The sequence below is a fragment of the Apostichopus japonicus genome, chromosome 20, assembly GCF_037975245.1.
Source record: "Apostichopus japonicus isolate 1M-3 chromosome 20, ASM3797524v1, whole genome shotgun sequence".
Taxonomy (NCBI): domain Eukaryota; kingdom Metazoa; phylum Echinodermata; class Holothuroidea; order Aspidochirotida; family Stichopodidae; genus Apostichopus; species Apostichopus japonicus.
This window is the reverse complement of record NC_092580.1, coordinates 33,406,518-33,429,621: the sequence shown is the minus strand read 5'-3', so window position 1 is coordinate 33,429,621 and position 23,104 is coordinate 33,406,518. Positions and strand designations below refer to the sequence as shown.

The window sequence follows — 23,104 nt, the reverse complement described above, 5'->3', positions numbered from 1 at the left end:
TTATCTTTAAGTGATTCTAGGATTCTTCAATAACAAAGACGAACGCCCCCACCCACCCCCAAAAGAGAAGAATCAAATACAAAACAGAAAGTTCACCAACCATCAACAGTACAATTTCTTTTCTTTCAAAAGAGCAAAAACAACTCCATACGACAGATTTTGTGAGTATTGCAATTTTATATTATTCTGATATTTCGTATAGTTTAGAAGTTAGAAAACAAGTTCAGCACTCACGGCCCGGTTTACATCAGGTTCATTGTGGTCAAATCATAAACGGTTAACTATCACCATAAACACTTCAATAATATGAAGGAACACTTCAATAATGCTTTGTATAGAAGTAACCTCAAAGTGGGGTCTCTTTTATGATCAAGCCGCCATCAACTATCATTGCAAGTGGCTGAACTACCAAGTCTAGCACACAATCCCGTACATTTGCTTGATATCAACATGGCTGGACTACATAGCTTAGTACACAGACCATTCATTCAACTCGAAGTCAGCAACACACACACAACACACTAATGAGAAAGACCAAAACATTGTCATATATTATAGTTTTATTGCATTGCTTGAGATAATCAAATGGTGTCAATTATCGGTGTTTCGTTTGCTATTATTATATCATAGACATAATCTTGCCTGTTTCTATTAAACTATAATAAACTAGCTATAGTTGCGAGTATCCAAATGCTTTAGTTACGTATATCTCTCCAGTTGGAGGTTATCAATTATGCCGTGTGCGCATATCGTGGCTTGGTCACGGTGACAAATTTCGTATGCAACATAATAATCTATCGTAAAAGTTGAAGATCATTAAATTAAAATAATTATAGAACATAAACTGCTCTGAAAGTTCTTTGTTTCAGTGTTGCCGTCTCAAAATGTATTGTTACAGTGCTCCATATGATACCATGCAGAGGACGTCGGGTCCCAAACCTCCCTCTCTCCTACCCATAGGTGTAGGAGGCGGGACTGGGGGGCTTCAGCCCCCCCCCCACCAAATATTTCTGTGGAAGTTCGGACAATAGATGAAAATATTTTTCGGGCACCTACTGAAAGAATAATAATTTTCAATGTGTTTTTCAATGGTTAAACTTATATTATTATTATCATTATTATTGTAACGACTTCCCCAATAATTATAACCAATATGGAAGGGTAATAACACGGCAAATGATTGTATGTTATTGGCATGAGTTGTAATAACCGATGCATGCCTATGTGCTATGCACACATGTTGAAAGCGCGCGGGAAAAAATGTGGTTATATTTTTCGGGCAAGTCGTTACAGCCCCCCCCCCCTTCCAATCAAATTGGGCTCCTACGCCTATGCTCCTACCTCTTAGATAAATTTGCGTTTTATGTGTGTGCACCCTTCCTCTCCTCATATAGCCCCGCCCGAAACCAGTCAAATCGAAATTGAGGTTGGTTATAGTCACCATCCATCGCCACAAAATACTTAGAATAATGAGAAATGACGTTCGTGTCGGGAATGCCCAAATGCCAGAAAAACACCTGACATAAACTTGATATTTCTTCTAAGAATTTATCAAAATGAAAAGTTGTTACGTGACAGTAAATCAGTTATTTTTTTCCGATTGACGTACAAGTTGCTTATAAGGTTATGCATCATGATGATATCACTATAATTTCAACTTTCATTTTAATCGGTTCTGTAAAGATGAAATGAAATGAAACAAGATTAATTTGGCATTTAAAGGAAGGAAATAGAAAAACGCTTTAAAAATAGAAAAAGGGATACTTAAGTTTATCAACTCAGGAAATATCTCACATTATTTCATACTTTCTACATAACGTGACTATCTATACTCGTTGTCTGTGAGTCTCTGGAAATACCATAATTAACATCCAGCACCATATTCTACTTTTTTCGGATCATCTCTGACTGAAATTGATCTGTTTATTCAAGTAAAATATCCATTCTGGACCGATCCGAGCGTATTTTTCATCGTCAATATATCGTCAAATTTTCTCTGACAGGCAAAAAAAAATACAATGATCGTCGTTTTCAGCTTAACTATCTTCATATTTCAAGAATTGGTAAGTTAATTCTTTCTGTTTTTCCATCTTCCGAATGGTAGATTATCAATTTAAAAAAGAAAAAAGAAAAAGAAAGTTAAACAGTCAGTCCAAATCGATAGGATTCAACGTAAGATAATTAGATCTATTACATAATTAATCTATTACATCATTCTACTGAATTATAAAATCGATCTCTTTATCTCCGTCTATGTTTTCTCTTTTCTGTGTTAAAAAGTTTGAAAGGTGACAGAGTATAGAGAGCTAAGTCGATAGTATTTTTGCAAAAGGTGGATTTATAGTAAATATACAGAGAGATGCAACAGTTGGTAAGATTGGAAAATGATCCTTCCTGGTGTCGTTAAGTTTATTGGCTTCATTACATTAAATTTAATCAGTCGTATTCAGAATTTTAAAAAAGAGTGGATCGGATCGTTGAAGCCGACTCCTGTGTAAGGGGTACCCCCTCCCTCCCCAAAGAAAAAATTGACAATTCTAGACGTGAAATACTGCTTCTCTGAAGTCGATTTTGATTCTCGCCCCATAGACCTGTCACAACACCGTCTCAACAGAGTATTTTCGGGTTCTATTGAAAATGCCTTGCACACAAAGCTGCAAGACGTGCTTACTTGTCGATTCTACTGGGGACTTTCAGAGCAACCAAACTACACACACGAAAATAAACTGCCTCTCTAAAAAATGTCATTTACCTCATCTACTGCAATATTTGGAACTTACAATACGTTGTAGAGTTGAAAACACTCTAAAAATGAGATTGACTCAACATAGATCGGCGATCAAAACAAAAAAAGATCAACCAACCTGTTGCAAATCACTTCAATCTCCCAAATCATTCAATTGAGAATTTGCGTGTTTATCGCCATTGACCAAAAACGATTCTTGGAGACAAATCAAAGGAAAAGAACATTTATGGGAACTAAACCTAGAAACCGCGGCACCCGGATTCGGTTTCTAGATCGGAAAAGACCTGCCGTCCCAGATAAGTCTGAACAATTCCTTTGGAGTTACAATGGGATCAAATTAATCCGACACGGATATAAAATAATCAGATTTCCAAACTTCTGCTAATCCAGCATAAATCAGTAAGTCGCATAGACTTCACTGCCATGCCGACACTCTTCTCTATATAATAGTTTCAATTCCTGCTACTCCTTGTCACTTTTAGTGATTATGCACTGAAGAAGAGCTGGTTTTGCTCGAAAGCTCTGCAAAAACCAAACATTGGTTGTTTTACTGCCAATCAGTCACTTAATTTAATTTTAATCTTTTAGCCAAATGATTTGTAATGAATCGTACAAAACCTTAAAAAACATTGATTTATATTGCTAAAATACACAAATGCGTCAGGTTGATACAAGATAATATCAACAGACCCCCCCCCCCAATCTTACAATGAACCAAGGATCAAATTATCTTATTATCATCAACTCCATCGTATTTCTAGTTTCTTATCATTTTATGATAACCATAGTTTTTATTATTGCATTTATGATATTTTTTAAGTTTTGGTTCCACATTTTAGCTTTTCTGCAAAATATTGCTCTTTTTTGTATTAAATGTTATTCCAAAATTAAAAGTCAGTAAAAGCAGCACAAATTTCCCCAAAGAATGTTTGTCTTTGGCGATTGACACATGCATGGCGGCAGTTTTAACATTTTTCTACCCGTGCATGCCGTATGTAGTACACGTCTGAATCCCAGTAACTGAACAGTGTTGTTACATAAGTATACATTTCTTATTACTATACAAACCCAAATGCACAATGACACAGCAAAGAAATTTCATTTTTGTTGAGGTTGCAAAATAACTGACCTTTATAAGACATTGTCATATTTTTGTTAGGGGAGGAGAGGTAATTATGATGCATAATGCACTATCGTCATACATTTTCTACTGTTAAGATATCAAAGGTTTTGGAAGTGTAATCATGCTTTTTTATATGATTTCTTCACAGACTAGATACGGCGCTGCTGAGCGTGTTGGTAAGTGGACTTTAGCCTATAGGAAGTACAACACTGCATTGAGAATCCCATGTAATGATTAACGGGTGTTTCATGCAGTTTTATACTTTCAATGAAATTGTCAATAATTAATAATGCAAATCAAACGACATTTTGCTCTTCAAAAAACTGTATGAATGCATTGAAACCATCTTATTTTGATATTATAAAAAATCCTTCGTTATGGTTTGTTATCACGCTTAATATATATTTTTGCTGGAGACAAAAATGTAACACATATAAATATCTTAAAGAGAAACGTATTTCACGCTGTTAGTTGAAAGCCCCATGCAGCTCAATATTTTGAGATATATATATATGGTTATTTGACTGGAACCAATTTTGACTGACTAAACCCTCCGTGATACTGCAGTAAGTGGATCACAGTGGGTGGACTTTGATTTCATCAAGGCATATGTTCTTCAAAGGCTCTACTGCCCTTTTATATAATCTTTGTGTCGAATTATCCTTGAAACTGGATATATTCATTTGGAACGCTATATTAGCTGTCAAGTTCGCTCTGCATACGGTACATAATTTCATCAAAACACATTTTAGCCTTATTTGTAGATATATTCTTTTCTCTTCCGGAGTAAACGGAGTAAACGGAGTAAACGGATTAAATATAATAAATTAATTTCAACAAGTTAAAATTGGCATACTAGGATAATTTTTTAAATGCGAGAGCAAACACCGTATAACTAAGTTTAATGCTCTGTAACTAACTGTACACATAGACGTATTCATCTTTACATATTATTATATAGAGAATATAAGTTTTTCTTTTTTTAGAAGCATGTAGTAATGTTTATTTATACAGGTAGTGATAAAGATTATCTCTATCCCCGTTAAAGCAAAACAGTAGAAAAGAGAGTTTAACTTCTTCGCCGGTTGACACAATTTTATGTGTTTTTCATACATATATTTACTGGCTAGTTGCTTTAGGGTTCCATGATGGTGTCTATATATATCTCAGTAGTATGGATATATCTTGAAAGAAATCATCATTTGCATCTAAGCATAAGGACGGAGCTGTTATTCAGCGTTATGGCTAAATATGATTAATATCACCTTTTGTGATGTGAATAAAATATGCGTTCATTTATAATAGTTCTTTATGCCGACGTGAAATGTACGCTGTTTAGTCAATAGGTTTCCTGACATTCAGAAGGGCCCTTGTCGTCTTAACTAAACAGACAGACATACAGATAGACAGACAGACAGACATACAGACAGACCGGACCCAATTAAACTCAGACTATACAACCAATCGTTGAGTGAATCTTGTGGTTGCAATTGCAAATGAAACACACCCCAGTTGGTTCAAGAAATGATTGGCATATTTTTACATTTTTCTTTTCAGAAGGTTCCTCTTCATTATTTAACAATGACGGATATCCGAGGGACTGCAGTGAGGCACAGATCACGTGCTCTGGCACAGCCAATCGTATTAGGAAATATTACATCTTACCAGAAGGGTCCTCAAAACCATTCCAAGCCTCCTGTGACCAAGAGATTGACGGAGGAGGATGGACCGTAAGAAATATAAGGCTATATCACTGTTTAACATAACTTTGTTTCGCTTCCTTGAGTTGATTTCCGCAAATTTACAAACCCATTTAATACCCTGGATATCATCACAACAGAAACAATTCATCCAGGGGCGTAGCGAGCGGGGGGGGGGGGGGGTGGTGGGTGTCACACCCCCCAATAATTTGGTCGCTGTCGGCAAATTTTGGGTCTGTCGGCAAAAGGAGAAAAGGTGAAGAGAGCGGAAGGGGAAGAAAGAAGGAAAGCTGAATAGAGAAAAGGAGAACGGGAGCTTCTTCCGTGCCAAATTTGACTTAAAATATGCACCAGATTGCATCTAAGGACGTTTCAAAACTAAAAATTTTCCAAAGTGGAGAGGTGTCCCCCTCCTGTTTGAGAAATTTTTGATTAATTGAGGGTTCTTAGATGCAATCTGGTGCAATATTTTGCAATTTGACGTAACTTTATGTTCAAGAATTTTCAGGCATAGTCTGTCCGATATTTATGTTTTTAATTGAGGCGGATAGAATAGTTATAAAAAATGGAAATTAATCCTTTTTCTTTGATAATGTTTTTAATTGATTAAAGGTCAAAGGATGCAATTTGGTGCTATCTGGTGATCATCCATTATGAGAGAACAAACATATGTTTTCCGCTTGAATAGTTTGGGCGTAAGCATACTTCAGCCCCCTCCATCTCAAGAGGGTTTGGGAAAGTTTACAACGTGAAGAAGAGTGTTGAACATTTAAATTTAAATTCATGCATGGTGGTAGTTAAATTTAAACACTAGCGGTTCACGCCGGTGCCTCTGTGACCTTGTTTGTGAGAAAATAAGTGGTTATTGTGATGGTCGGTGGAAAGAAGTTTTACTGAGGAACATAATAGGTTTCGTCCTTTGTAAGTATTTCTTTACACTTCAAATCGCATGTGGGGGGGGGGGGGCGATTTTTTGTTGGGAGGGCACGTGCCCGCTTCCCAGGCCACCCCTTGGCGACGCCACTGCTTCGATCTAATATACAAGACCATTCTAGACATGAAGTACGTTATACATAAATAAATAAAAAGGAAGTAAAATACAATTACTAAACATATCAACATGGCGAACATATCCACCAGTAAAGGCCTTAGCCGCCAACTTGTTGATGTGTATTAGTATGCTTAACCTATATGTTTTACTTAGACCTTTACCTTTTTTATCTGTTTTACGACCACATAAAGGTTATTCAAAGACGCCTAGACGGTTCTGTCAACTTCACAAGGAATTGGGAAGACTACAGAGATGGGTTTGGTTTCTTGAATCGAGAATTTTGGATCGGCAATGAGAAATTGTCTTATTTGACAAACCAGAAGCGATATACACTTCGCATAGACATCAAAAATTCTACCAACCACGAGATGTTTCTTTCGTATGATGATTTCAGTACCAGTGACGAATGGGGAAAGTACCAACTAACTCGTTTGGGAAATTTTACAGGGAACACTGATTTCAGTAAGTACAGAATTTGATTATTTTGCCCCCATTTCTGACCAAACCATGTAAATCAGTTAAATACATTTGGTAACTTTCAATCAAATTAACAGAACGAGTACTGATAATAGTTTGATTGCTCCTTGGCGAAAAAAGTGTGACAAAACGATGTACTAAAATACAAGTCTAATAATATCTGAAAAATAAAATACTCAGTTACCATGGAGATCTATTTTGTTTTGTCCAATCAGGAGTCTTGGAACGCTATTTTTACTATCTCAATCTTTCATTCTTTCACGTATTTTATTCAAATATTATTTTTTCTACAATTTTTTTTATCTATATTTTTTATTGATTCCTAATTTTACTATTTATATATATTTATTTATTTCAAATTGAAAGTTACAGTGACCTGAACTATAACTTAAAACAGTGCAGTCAATTATTCAAAGGCGATCACTTAATTTACATTCCTGTTATAATTTGTTTGTTTATTTATTTGATTTTTTTAATGTATTTTGCTTCTGTTTTTTATTTTTTGCGTAGATGACGATTTTATGAGAATTCATCTTGGAATGAAATTTTCAACATTCGATAACAACAACGTCGATATACAGGATGGTAACTGCACGGAGACTTTGCGAGCTGGTTGGTGGTATAACGGGTGCGACGATACCAACCTTAACGCAGAGTATCACTCCATCAATCTAAGGAACCGCCAAATGGAGGGTCAAGATAACAACTTGAGATTCACAGAAATGAAAATAAGACCAACTGAAAGATAAGAATTGATTCAGTAATCAATAATCTTTTATATCTGTAAGAGCAATACGTTTATAAAGACGAGGCATCACCCTTCTTGCAATTCCTTTGTTTTATAATCGTGCTTTCTAGCTAGCGTTGTCCCAGCCGTTCCATTAAGTTGGAAAGTAGTTCCTTGTCAGTTATTGGAGAGTTTATGAGGTGACACTGCTTGGAACTGTTGGAATAACATGTTTGTTTATACTAACTTAAAACTTCCTCATTTGTTATGCAGGAAATAACAGAGAGAAAAAGTCAAAGCTAGCACTATGTTTTAATATTACTCTTATTTGTGTTATTTGTGTCATTAATGTCGAGTGGTCAATTTATTTTTCAACAATTCAAATTTGTGGGTGGTGAGAGGGTGGCCGGGCGAAAGAGTGGGCGGGTCATGAGACAGTATTAAGGAGTGGCTATTATTATTTTTCAGCTTATAAGTATATTTCATGATTAATAGCATGTCACGTGACTGTAACTGGGCTTAAACTACAAAGGCATATACCAAAGAAGTCAATAGTACACGTCAAAGTATTTTACAAATTCATACAGAAAAGTATTTTCTGATTTATTGATGCGTGGAAGCAATTTTTAACGTCTCTGACTGGTTGATTTACAATTACGGTAACAGAATTCATGAGTCAGCATGTTGACTCACAATTCCAACAACAACAAGCCCGTATTCTGCAATGTTCGTATAGAATTAGTCAACACAGTAAGCAAACAGTATACATGTGATTCGGATATGTATACACTATAGAGTAAATGTATATATCTCAGTCGTGTGACGAGGTCTAAAACCGTATCTACTTCAAAATGGCCGAGATTATTAAACGAAATGTGGTGAGCAACTCTAATTAAAAAATAAATAATGAATAAAAGATGAAAATATATATGTATTTAACCCCAGTGGGAAGTAATACAATTATTAAAAGCCTCGCGCTTTCTCTGCTAGTATATGTGTTTCTAATTCTTCCAAATCCGCCAAAAAAGGCTTCATTAAAGAAGTTGAAGATTATCAGTTTTGATTTTGTCTGGCATGGCAATCCAAAGTTAAACGTTCATCGATAATAAATTGTTTAGGTGAGGGGGATTTAAATACATTGAGAGTTTTGTTAAAAGTTTGAAGTGTACCTGGATTCGCCGTTATACAAATGATATAAGTAAGTAAGTAAGTAAAACTTTATTTCATCCCAAAAGGGAAAATACAAGCTCGCATATGTACATATAAGACAAATACAAGATGATAAAGAGTAAGAAGATATAAGAATGACAAACATGAGAGTATCAGAGAATTAAAGTATAAAAGTTTAAAGGCGTGATGATAAAACAAATGTAACACCCGAATAGATATGTACATATAAGACAAATACAAGATGATAAAGAGTAAAAAGACACAAGAATGGCAAACATGAGAGTATCAGAAAATTAAAGTATAAAAGTTTAAAGGCGTGATGATAAAACAAATGTAACACCCGTATAGATGGCAAGAACGGGAAGATAAAACAGGCAACTAACGATTGAAACGAAAATTAAAGAGCTTAATGCACTGAAGGATAAAGGAAGATTTGTGTCGATTTGTTATTGCACTCGGAAGCCTCATCCGCCCACTGCGAGATATTATTGCACTGCTGAGATTTAGAAACAATGGGTGATTCTCGTCGGCAAGGATGGCGTCGAGCTTAGACTCTATAACATTATGATACATACACTCCATTGTGAGCTGGTCCCCACCCAGAATACGATTAGCCTGTCTGATAACAGAATCAATGCGACTCTTATCATAAGCAGTCACATTACCACCCCAGCATGTCATACAATATCTCAACACGCTACAAATGACTGAGTTATAAAATATAGTGAGGATACGACTGTCAATGTTAAATTTGCTCATTCTACGGAGACAGTATAGTCTAGGGTTTACTCTCTTTACCAAATAATCAATATGCTCATGCCACGCCAGTTGATCATCAATAACAACACCAAGATATTTATAGGATGAGACTTGTTCTACGGGATTTTCTTTAATCACAACCTCTCTCGGTTGACCCTTGACCCTTCTAAAATCAATATTCATTTCCTTTGTTTTTTTAACATTAAGCTCCAGGAAGTTCTTATCACAATAACCGACGATTAATTTCTTCCAGATATTCCCTCTCATCATCCTTTTTAATCAAACCGACTAAGGCTGTATCATCTGCAAATTTAATTAAATGGCAACTGTCAGACGAGGATCTCACATCCGACGTGTACAGAGTGAATAAAAATGGGGCTAGAACGGTTCCTTGTGGAGCACCAGTATTTGAGTATTGGACATCTGACATACAGTTGGATGAGCTAATGTGAACATATTGAGAACGATTAGTAAGGTAGTTGAGTATCCAAAAAATGAGATCATATGAAATATTCATATTTAACATCTTGCCGGCCAAAACATGAGGTTGAATTGTGTTAAACGCAGATGAAAAATCAAAGAACATAATTCTGGCAGAATGACCTGATTTAGAATGTTCAAGGTGGGAATACAATTTCTCCAAGCAATTTAAGACCGCGTCCTCTGTATTGCGATGGGCCCTATAAGCATATTGTTGAGGGTCGAGGTAGTCATCGACTAACGGCTTTATGTGCCGCAGTACAATTCGTTCACACGACTTCATCAGGACAGAAGTAAGGGCCACAGGCCGAAGGTCATTCATGCAGGATATGACAGCCTTTTTGGCTACTGGAATAATACAAGAGCGTTTCCATGATACGGGTATTTAAAAATTAAATTAAATTATTAAAAATGTCGGCAAGTTGATTGGCACAGGTTTTCAATACCCGTGGTTTCAGTTGATCTGGGCCGGCAGCTTTAAATGCATTTAAACGAGAAAATTCCCGATAAACTTCGCCCCTGGTTACACATAAAAAGGGTTTTCCCCCAGCACAGTCGTCTAATGACTCTCTGAGAAGATCAGCCTGTGTAGAAAAGTCATGACAATCAAATCTGTTGTAAAAATCATTCAATGCGTTAGCGTAATCAATAAAGGTATCAGGCAAATATGATTTATGATTGTTAACCATGTACCCACTCATCAAACGGATTCCCTCCCAGACTTCTTTCATATTATTATCAGTAAATCGGTTTTCAATCTTACGCTTGTAAATAGCTTTCTCCTTTCTAATACAGTCTTTTCAGTTCAGCTCTGTCCCCTCTGCCAAAGATGCCTTTCTTCCTGTTGATCACTGATTTGACTGTGCTTGTAATCCACGGTTTATTGTTTGGATACACCTTCACTTGCTTTGTAGGGACCGAGCAGTCTACGCAGAAGTTCACGTACCCGGTAATCGCATCTGTTAGTTCATCGATGTCACTTGATGAACGGATAAACATGTCCCAATCTGTCGTATCCAGGGTCGATTGTAGCTGGTCGAGTGACTCCTGGCTCCACTGTTGGACTGTAATCACAGCGGGCTTCTGCCTTAGGACGATTGGTCGATATCGGGGATAAAGGATTACCAGGTTATGATCCGATTCTCCAAGAGGGGAGATCGATACTGCATTGTAAGCGTCTTTAACGTTCGAATAGCACAGATCCAGGGTAGCCTCTTCACGAGTGGGGCAGTTCACATGTTGATAGTAATGTACGCCGGTTTTCTTCAAGTTGGTATGATTAAAATCCCCATCAATGACGATAAATGCATAGGGGTGGGCAATCCCCAAGTCCTGTATGACCGTGCTTAGATCCTTTGCAGCCTCTCTGGCAACATTCCGATTGGGGATATAAACAGTTAGATGAATGACATGTGAAAATTCCCGGGGTATATAGTACGGTCTAAGGCCAACAGTCAGAATCTCGATATTTGGGGAGCAAAAGTGGCCCTTTAAAATTGCATTGTTAGGATGGCACCAACGATTGTTAACATAAAGACATACCCCTCCTCCTTTTTGTTTCGCGGCCAAGTCCAGATTACGATCACCCCTCAGTAGTTTGAATCCATCTATGTACATGGATTCGTCTGTAATGTTATCGTTAAGCCATGTCTCAGTAAATGACATGAGACTGATATCTCTGAATTCCTGGAAGTAACGTGCATTGGCCTGTAGTTCGTCGATTTATTGTTTAGCGATCGAACATTCCCCATGATGATAGATGGTAAAAATGGTTTACCCTTGCAACGTTTCTGTCTTTTCTTGACTCCTCCCGCCTTCTTGACTCCTCCCATCCATATGCATGGACCGTGGATAATTTTCTTTGATCTCTACTTATTATCTTTTGGTAAAACAATGTTTTTTAAATGCAATTGTACGAAATCTGATGTCAAAAAAACATTTGCAACGGTTTTATAAAACAAATATGTGAGGCATGGTGTGACATCACTTATATGCCACCCACGGACTCTTTCGGAGGTAAATATTTGTGGAATAACTCTCACTTACGCATTAATGGTAATGTAGTTTTTAACAATATTTTGTATAAAAGGGGCATTTTATTTGTGGGCGATCTTTTCGACGAGAACGGAGCTCCTCTGTTTTTAAGGCTTTTGCAAATAAATACCTGCTGCGTGCTTTCCTGTTTACAACTTATTGGGGCATAATTAATGCCATTCCAATTGAAAGGAGGAGGGCTGGTTGTAGTAATGTTAACTTTTCAAATCCATCTTCTGAATTGTTTGAAAGGTGTTTTCATCTTATTCAGCCTCTCAATTCTGCTACCCACTCTATCTCAAAAGAATCTCTAGGGCACCTACTGCCATTCACCAGTGGCAAAATGGCAAAGTGGCTAAAAAGGGGCCAAAGTGGCCAACGTGGCAAATTGGCCATTCACAAGTGGCATGTGGCAAAATACTTTATTTGACATTACCGAGCACGACTGGCGTCGCATTTTTAGTATTCCTTGGAGCACTCTTTCTGAGGCCAAGCTTCAATTCTTTCAGTTCAGATTTCTACACAGGATTTTTGGTACCAATAAATTATTGTTTTTGATGGGGAAATCAGAATCTCTACTGTGTCCCTTTTGCAAAATTGACAAGGAGTCGAGCACTTTTTTTGGGACTGCTACGTAACTGAAAATGATATCCTTAATGTCCTTTCGTAAATAAGCAATTTTTTTCCTCCAAAAAATATATCTTTTTCGGTTTTGGCAACGTTTACTGTCACCCTTACAACTTTTTAAGTTTTCCACATGACGTATTATATTTTCGTATGCAAGACAAGTAACACCGATCCAAATATCGATGACTTCTTTTAAAAATTTAAATTTGCTTTGAGCGTTGAAAGTTTAAATTATTTTAAGCGAAGGCACCCCGGAAAAATAAAGTGAATTTTCCGGAGCCTATAAATGCCTTTTCATTTTGTCCAAACTTGTGATGTTTCTCATTTAGCTGTGTGTTGCAAATAGTTTAGTTTAGTTTAGTAGAAAAAAGGATCAGGAGGGACACTTAAGTCCCCATCAAGGACCCTATCAAGAGAGGGAAAAAAACTGAAGACACAAACACTCAGACCCGATTACAATGCTTAAAGTGCTTGTCCAAAGCATTCTTAAACCCATTGACACTACTTGCAAGTACAACTTTCTCAGGCAAACTATTCCACTCATTCACAACCCTATTAGAAAAAAAGTTATGCCGAATATTAATCCTACTATGCGACTTTTGAATTTTAAGACAATGACCTCTAGTACAACTACTGTTTGCAAACATGAAAAAGTCGGTAAAGGATAAATTGTCGAAACCATACACAATCTTGAAAACCTGGATCAAGTCCCCACGTAACCTCCTAAGCTCCAGTGTGGTGAGATTCAACAGTTGTAACCGCCTATAATAAGGAACCCTCTTTAAGGAACTAATCATCCTAGTAGCCCTCCTCTGGACCTTTTCAAGTACTTCCTTATCCTTAGCAAAATAAGGGTTCCAAGCCTGCACAGCATACTCCAGATGAGGCCTAACCAACTGCTTATAAAGCCTAACTACGATGTCCTCTTTCAGAAAACTGAAGTTCCTCTTGATCATACCTAAAACCCTATTACCTCTTTTAGCAGCTTCAAGACAATGTTTGGAAGGTTGCAGAGACGAGTCAATGTAGATACCTAGGTCTCTTTCAACAGAGACCTCCTGTAACTCCACACCATTTAGATTGTATGTAAACTTTTGGTTACTACTACCAATGTGCATTACCTTACATTTATCAATATTAAAAAGCATTTGCCACCCCTGAGACCAGGAAAAAATCTTATCTAAATCCGCTTGAAATTTCTCAGAATCGCTTTTGGAAGAGACCTCAGAATACAATTTGGTGTCATCAGCAAACTTCTTAGCTGTACACAAAATATCTCCGTCGATGTCATTTATATAGGCAACAAACAACAGGGGACCTAATACAGACCCTTGTGGAACCCCACTAGTAACGTTCTGCCAAGAAGAAGCACAGCCATTAATTACCACCCTCTGTTCCCTATTACCAAGCCAATTCCCGATCCAAGACAGTAAATTCCCTATGACACCCATGCTCTTCAGCCTAAGTAAAAGACGCTGGTGGGGAACTTTATCAAAGGCCTTCTGGAAATCCAGGAACACAACATCTACAGACATCTGCCTATTTAGTGAGCTTGTTACATCTTCCATAAACTCAAGGATATTAGTGAGACAAGACCTTTTTTGACAAAAGCCATGCTGAGACTCTCTGATCAAAGACTGACTGCTGAAGTGACAGACCAAAGACTTTTTAACAATAGACTCCATGACCTTACAAACTACACTAGTGAGACTAACGGGCCTATAATTACAGGGCTTAGTCTTATCACCCTTCTTGAAAATTGGGGTAATATTAGCACATCTCCAGTCCCTAGGAACATAACCTTCATTCATAAATTTACTAAAAATCAACGAGAGTGGAACGCAGAAATAGTGTGCAAAAGTCTTCAACAAATACGGATGGATTGCATCCGGTCCAGAAGCTTTAGAAACATTTAGACGAAGCAGCTCCTTTAAGACAACGTCATCCGAAAATAAGACCGTATCCAGTTTAGGCCTATCACTGCCCCCCTGAAAATCTGGAATACTACTCGTATCTTCCCTTGTGAAAACCGACACAAAATAGTCGTTCAAAAGATCTGCAAGATCCTGACTATCAGTAACTATCTTATCAGCCTGTGGTGCCCTAAGGGAAACAATTGCATCTTTAACTTTCTGCTTAGACCTGACATAAGAAAAGAAGGCCTTTGGGTTATCCTTAATTTTTAGGGCGATGCTTTTTTCGAAATTCAATTTTGCATCAGAGACTAAGCATTCTACTTTCAGCTGATGAATTTTAAACTTGGCCAAAAGAGATTCAGATTTAGTCCTCCTAAACAACTTCCACATTCTACGTTTTTGCCTAATTGCACATCTAACTTTCTTATTCATCCAGTGAGGCATACTGCTTTTACGACGACGATTCTTCCACGGAACATGATTTTCCATAATGACCTTTAATTTATCAGCAAAACAAATCCAAGACTGAGAAGCACTCATATCACTAAACAAATTAATCCAATCTGTACCCTTTAGTAAAGTTTCAATTGCCTCTGTATCTGATCTCGAAAAATCAGGGACTTTTTCCTTGCTAATAGAACTTACGACCTTACAAACAACATCAAAAGCTAGTATATCATGATCACTAGTTCCTAGTTTTCCTAGACCGGTCAAATCAACAACATTGCTTGGATTAGAACTCAAAACAAGATCCAGGATGTTATCCCCCCTAGTAGGGAAAGTAACATGTTGATGTAAAAAGCAATCTTGCACAACATCTAGAAAATTACTACCTTTCCTACTACTAGAACCATCTATCCAATTAATGTCAGGAAAATTAAAGTCGCCCATTATAACAACATCACCTTTAGCAGCCTTTCTAATTGAATCAAACAGCACGACATCATTATCATCGCTGCTGTTAGGAGAGCGGTAAACAACACCTACAGTGATAACGTCCCTGGACCTCTTGGAGTTGTTTGTGGACAACTCGCACCAGACAGAATTAACAAAAGACCCTTGCAACTGAGATTTCTCAACACTTACAATGTCATCCCTAACATACAGTAAAACTCCCCCACCAACCCCATTATGAGTATCCCTTCTGTCCTGACGATACACAACATACCCCGGGTGAGAAACCTCAGCACTATCAATGTCCTCCCTTAACCAAGACTCGGTGATACCAAACACATCCGGTTTCAGATCCTCGAGAAGCACAGTAAATTCAGCAAAATTTTTACGAATACTTCTAGCATTGGTAAAGACAATCTTCAGCCTATCCCTGAAACTATGTACCTTAGCATGCCTCCTAAAGTTAGAACTATGACTATCACTTATTTTGCTCTCAAAACGCCTATAATCGCCTCCACTAGGAACATAATCCTTATCCAAACTAATTCCTGACTTCATCGCCCCCCAATTTAGTTTAAACATAGCTGTTCAACAGAGTAATTCACCATCCTACCAAACAACGAGGCCCCAGTATTAGCTAAGTGCAAACCATCCCTGGCGAACAGATCCCTTCTACCCTGGAAAGATGACCACATGTCAACAAATGTGAAGCCGAAGTCGGCACACAAACTATACAATAAACCATTCAAAGTTACAATCTTTTCTGACAGAACCTTGCTGTCAAATCTTGGCAACAAACTGCATATGACAACTTGGTTTCTTTTTCAACAAATGGTTTCTTTTGCTGTCTACTTATATCAACTGATATTAACTGCAGATGCTTGAATATGTAACAGATCCAGACACAATTTTTGTTTTAGAAATGTAGAATTTTAATGTGTACAATGCTGAGTGATCGCGAATACATATGGAGGAAAAAGAAAACAATTATTATTATTATTATTATTACACTTCCCTGTTGAAAGATTCAGACTTTGTAGATGGAATTCGTCAGTTGGTATCTGATGCTTTGGCAGAATGGGATTTAGATGTAACTAATCCACAACATTTGGGGAATTTTTAAAATTTCTCATACGTTCCTGGTTCATGAAATACTCTAAAGAAAAATCTCGTCTTGTAAGTAAAAAGGAAAAAACGCTGCAAAAAGTAATTATTTTATTAGACACTGGATAAAATTTCAATCCCACGTTGTCCCTTAAACTACAGATTTCAAACGCTAAGCGCAGCCTTGACGACATTTACGAGGGCAAAATTGACGGTAGTATTATCCGCTCTAGAGCGAGATGGGTTGAAAAAAGTGAGCGGAATACACAGTACTTTTTAAATTTAGAGAAGCGAAATAGTGAGCGTAAGTCAATTACAATTGTAGTCGATGACAATAGGATTGAGTTTACCGATCTCCATGCAGTTCTAAACGTTGAGCGTATACTTTTTACGAAATGTGTTTGATACTTGTAATAATGCTAGCTTGGATAATACTTTTACTGAGTCGCTTAATGTTCCGGGTTTGAACGAAGATTCAAGAATTAATTGTGAAGGTGCTTTGACTGAGGAGGAATATTGGAATGCGCTTAAAAGTATGGCTTCTGCCAGTTGAATTTTACAAATATTTTTGGCCAGAAATTAAGTCGTTCGTTGTTATGTCTTTAAACTCGGGTTATTTGATAATTAAACTTTCTTCGGAGCAAGGTAGAGCTGGTATTACTTTACTTCCTAAAGATGGTAAAGACATTAAGAAAATTATCAATTGGAGACCAATCTCCTTTTCAAACGTATATTATAAAATTGCTGCTTCTTGTATTTCTGCAAGACTCAAAGAGGTCTTGTCGCATGTTATCCATCATGATAAAACTGCATGGTTTTCTTAAAAACCGATGTATAGGGAAAATATTCGGCTGATCTTAGATGTTATGTAGTATGCAAAGGATAAATATATACCTGCTTATATTCTCTTAGTTGACTTTGAAAAAGCCTTTGACAGTGTTAATTGGAATTTGTTTGTACCATAACTGCAACTTTTTAATTTGGGGGATTATCCGTTGGGTTAAGACATTTTATGCAAACTGTATACGGCTTGCGTTTTGAAGCATGGGAGTCTCCTCTGGGGTTTTCCCTGTTAAAAGTATGATGCGCCAATGTTGCAACTTAAGTCCATATACCTTTTCGTGTTGTGTGCAGAAATTTTGGCTTTGAAATTGCGTGCTGACCGTATTTATGTGGGACTTCCAGTAGGTAATGTTAACATTAAAGTGTCTATGTATGCAAATGATACAACTATTTATGTGGGACTTCCAGTAGGCAATGTTAACATTAAAATGTTTATGTTTGCAGATCATACAACTATTTATGTGGGACTTCCAGTAGGCAATGTTAACATTAAAATGTTTATGTTTGCAGATGATACAACTATTTATGTGGGACTTCCAGTAGGCAATGTTAACATTAAAGTGTTTATGTTTGCAGATGATACAACTATTTATGTGGGACTTCCAGTAGGCAATGTTAACATTAAAATGTCTATGTATGCAAATGATACAACTATTTATGTTGGACTTCCAGTAGGCAATGTTAACATTAAAATATTTATGTTTGCAGATGATACAACTATTTTTCTGGACAATGACGATTGTTCTTTAAAGAGAGTTGTTGAGATCCTAGCCGAATTTAAACAAGTTCCTGGTCTGAAGGTCACTTTCGAAAAGTCAAACATTTTTCCTATCGGTGCTCATAATCAGAATGTTCATGGTCAGAGTGCTTATAATATTCCTTTACAGATGGCCCTATTAAGGTTCTCGGTATTAGACCTACAATTAGTAATAGAAGTGACCTTTTCTCCTTAAATTATTTACCAAAACGGTCACGTTTAAGAATTGTGTACTGAATATGTGGTCTCCTCGTGATCTGACTCCCTATGGTAAAATTGTTCTCATAAAGAGTTTTGCTTTGTCACAACTTGTTTTCCTCTTATCTGTTCTGCCTAACCCAACACATTCTTTCTTTAAGGAATTAAACAGTTTACTGTTTAACTTTATTTGGAGAGGAAAAGGCGATAACATAAAGCGGAAAATTTTAAATGCAGCCACAGAAAGAAGGCGGCTTAAATATGATCAACGTGCACGATTTTATAAAAAGTATGAAAATCACTTGGATTAAAAAATATACAGATCACACTTTTGGCCATTGGAAAGTCCTTTTCGACTTTTTTTTGAAAAACGTTAGTAAGGATTTACTATTTAGTTGTAATTTTTAAGGGAAATGATATTTCTAGGAAGGCAAAAAACGAGTTTAGTAGCAACTGCTCTTGTGCTTGGAGCGATCTTACTTATGAAACCCCGGTGTCGAATTACGGTGATCAGATTATCTGGAACAACTAGCTTATCAAGATTAATAATGAAGTAGTTTGGTACAAGAAGTGTTTTAATTCAAATCATGTCAGGGATTTGTATGCTTCTATTGCTAAATTTAATTGTCCAAGCTTTGCTTTTACAAAGTTGAATGGGATTATACATTCTATCTCACGTACATGGGTACCATGATCTAGGTGTTCAGTTGCTTAGGCAACCATCTAGTCAGCAGGTTATGCTAGCGCAATTGTGTTGTACTACTAAAACTTGCCAACATGCTTATAGTAATTTTAACAGCCGTTGTACTGAGCAACCACGAGGTTGTTTAACATGGGACAATGATTTTAAAGGCACCTTTTAAACTGGTGTAGGATGTTTGTTTCTTGTAGCAAGATTAAAGATACTAAAATAACAAACTTTTAGTACAAGTGTATCCATCGTATCATTACTACAAATAGTTTCCTTAGTAAAATTAACGTTATTGATAACCCAAGTTGCACTTTTTGTGGCGAGTTTAGTGAAACCCTAAAGACCACCTTTTCTGGCGTTGCAGCGCAGTTGGACTGAGATATTAGGAATAAAATATATCTCGAAATATTTCATTCAAAAGTTGCGGTCGAGTACGAACATGTGTGTTTTGGTTATGATTATGAGAACAAAATGAAATGGTACAGTCTCAAAAAATTTTACCCCAAGTATTATATTTACCTGTGTAGAATTAACAAAAGCGTTCCAAATTATGATACTTTCAAAACATAAGTTTTCATTTCATTCAAGTACAAGATCTGCATCGCAATGGAGTGAAACTTAGATTTTCTGGAGGCTTCTGGAAAGGAAGCGATGGGAAACCGTACTAATTTAAATGATGTCTTTCCTGACGGTCACTAAATTGCAACACCATTTTCCCTACAATATGGCTCCAATCTGTTCATAAATTATTTTGTCTTTCCTGCTGTCTAGAAACTTTCTGTCAATATTGGAATACATCACTACAAAAAGCCATCAACGGGACTTTTGTCTACCCAATTGGATCCCGGATATGATGCTCCTCCTTTGACTGTTTGGGGGGATTTTTGTTTTTTTGTTTTTATATGTTTGTGTATTTGTGGACCTTATATCCATCTCAACTTTGGTTTCCGTAGTAAGTACAATTGGATGCAGAGAATTAATTTCACATTTCGTTGCATATGCAGTTTTTACTGCCCTAGCTGGTATTAAGATTTGCTCCTGTAATGTCAGGGGCTTAAGGCAAAGTAGTAATAAGCGTAGACAGCAATTTTCATATTTTCATCGCCACCGCTTAAATATAATTCTGGTCCAGGAAACGCACAGTACCCATGAGGTGGCGCGCTTCTGGACTAATGATTGGGTGGGAAATCATGGTTTTTTTTCTGTTTAAAGTAACGGTGCTGCTATTCTTCTTAACTCCAATCTTTCTAATGACCTTGTTAAAGTGCATATACTGACCAGCATGGTTGATGTATTATTGTTGAGTTTTGCTACAATCATCGGCTTTTTACCATTGTCTGTACTTATGGCCCTAACCAAGATAATCCAACTTTCTACAATGATGTTTCTCGTCACTTAAATTCTTTCAATACTAACACTATCATTTAGGGTTGGGATTTCAACTTTGTTTTTAATCTAGACTTTGATAAACTCGGTGGTGACCTTAAGAACAAACTTTAACAGGTTGAAACGAGTCGCCGACAATATTGTTGTCGATAATCAAACTGGTTTTATTCAAAACAAATTTATTTGGGAAAATATTCGTTTTGTGCTGGACTTAATTGACCACACTACCACAAATAACATTCCAGGTCTTCTGTTCTTTATTGTTTTGAGAAAGCTTTCGATTACATTGATTGGGATTTTATTGACCACACTCTTATTTATGTTAACTTTCAGAACAGTTTTCGCCGGTGGGTCAAAACACTTTACACTGGTAGTTCTTCTTGTATTCTCAATAATGGACATTCCACAGGTTTCTTCCCAAATCAGAGAGGAGTAAGGCAAGGTTGTCCAATTAGCCCTTACCTCTTTATTATCTGTGCAGATATTTTAGCCAGAAAAATTATTTGGGACAACAACATCAAGGAATAAACATATTTGGTCATGAAATCAAAGTACTGCAATAGGCCGACGACACCACTTTCTTCTTAAACGGTACCCGCAACAGTACTGTTAAGGTGCTGAAGATTTTAGAGAATTTTCGAATAGCATCTAGTCTTAAAATTAATTTCAACAAATCCCAGTTTTTTCCCCTGGGTCCTTTAATTTTAAAGAATCCAGCTCATGTCAGTGAATTCAATATTTTGATTACTAACGCTCCTATTAGGTATCTCGGTATCAACTTCACTCACAATGGTAACGATCTCTTTCACTTAAACCATGAGCAGAAGCTATTTATATAGGCTGAAACACCAGCTTAGAGTTTGGAATGGGCGTGATCTCACACCTATTAGTAAAAACACAATCGTGAAGTCTTTTGCAATCAGCCAACTCGTTTTCATTTCTCAGGTTCTGCCAAACCCTCCAAACGATTTTATTAATTATTATTTTAATAATGATTTATTTATTATTTATTAAAATACTATTTTTGATATTATTGGAACGTCAATTCTGACAAAGTTAGGAGACTTACTATGTGTAACCCAATTGAAAAGGGGGGTTTAAAAATAATACATGTTCACAGCTTTGTTGATGCTCTTAAAACCTCTTTGGTCAAGTTTTATTGTAATAATGCCAACACAGGGTACCGGAAGCTCTTTTTTTCATTCCTCTCTGTCGCCGTTAGGTCAAGAGTTGCTTTTTAATTGTAGTTTTGATGACCAAGATATTTCCTGTACTAAAAAAATACTTTCATTGGACAAATTTGTATGGCTTGGAGTAAGGCTACCTTTTATATTACTTCGGAACACTTTGGTGAGCAAATCCCTTGGAACAATAATGTATTAGAATTGATAATACCATTGTTTGTGACAAAAAGCTTCGCGAAGCCGGTTTACTGTTTGTTAGGGATATGTGTAGAAAATACGGTGGTTATGGATAATCACCTTTTTAAGAGGAATCTATTATATGTCAGTAGCTTGTTTGATCAGTATGGTATAATCCAATGGCGAATAATACAGGTTTATGCGCCTATTTCAGATTAATAGATTTCCATTTCTTTATACTTTGGTTTAATGGATTGTATTCCCCTGGGTGGAGAAGAGCTGGCTGTATACACACTGACTCTATTAACCGCAACTGTAATTGGTGTAACACGGTTATGAATGCGATATCAATTTTCAATTGATATATTCTAAGATGCTTTCCCGTATAACCAAGAAACCTACAACATTAGTCAAACGGAATGAAGAATTTAATGTTTTTACGGAGAAGAACTGGCAAGGTTTTTTTAATGATTTTGTTTAGTATGGGTAAAACTAATAAAGGCAATGTACCTTCTGTATATGTTGAAATCTTTAGCACTTGTTTTGGGATTGTCAGCTCACATCAAACCTTATTTTAGAAGTAAAAGATTGTTTTCTAAGAATGCAATTTTTCTCTCATAAAAAAAAAATCTTTTTTTCGCTTTGGGAATAGATGTATCCACCCATATAACTTTTTATTTCGAAATGTAAAAAATTATATTTACCAAACTCGTCGCCAAAACAAGAATCTTTGTATCGAGGAATTCTTTTATAAATTTAAGTTTGAAATAAACGTTGAAAAGTATATTTACCTCAAGACAACAAAGAAGAATAAGAACAAAGTTAATTGAATGCAACTTCAAACTGCTTTCTCTAGTTGTTTTGACTTATTTCGTTAGCTGTTGTACATATGTTTCGTGTGTTTGTAGTGATTTGTATTTGTATGTCCATTCAAGCCTTTGGCTGTGCCTATTCATGTTTCATGCTTTTATTTTTCATTATTATTATTATTATTATTATTATTACTATTATTATTATTATTATTATTATTACTATTATTATTATTATTATTATTATTATT

At 36.4% G+C, this 23,104-nt stretch overlaps 1 protein-coding gene across 4 annotated transcripts in view; it reads left to right on the top strand.

Annotated features, from left to right (window-relative positions):
• Nucleotides 1–1,586: 1,586 nt before the first annotated feature.
• The window catches only part of LOC139962192 (fibrinogen-like protein A), a 73,299-nt gene continuing 51,781 nt past the window's right edge, over nt 1,587–23,104 (top strand). Inside the window, exons 1-5 of one of the 4 annotated variants that reach the window (XM_071962175.1) lie at nt 1,593–2,063; nt 4,018–4,045; nt 5,430–5,599; nt 6,812–7,082; nt 7,608–9,424. In XM_071962175.1, the coding sequence (XP_071818276.1) occupies nt 2,019–2,063; nt 4,018–4,045; nt 5,430–5,599; nt 6,812–7,082; nt 7,608–7,846 (753 nt within the window). In that variant the 5' untranslated portion in view covers nt 1,593–2,018 and the 3' untranslated portion in view covers nt 7,847–9,424. Of the gene's footprint in view, nt 2,064–4,017; nt 4,046–5,426; nt 5,600–6,811; nt 7,083–7,607; nt 9,425–23,104 lie in introns of those variants that run through there. The other 3 variants (XM_071962172.1, XM_071962177.1, XM_071962174.1) reach the window with 3 other exon arrangements.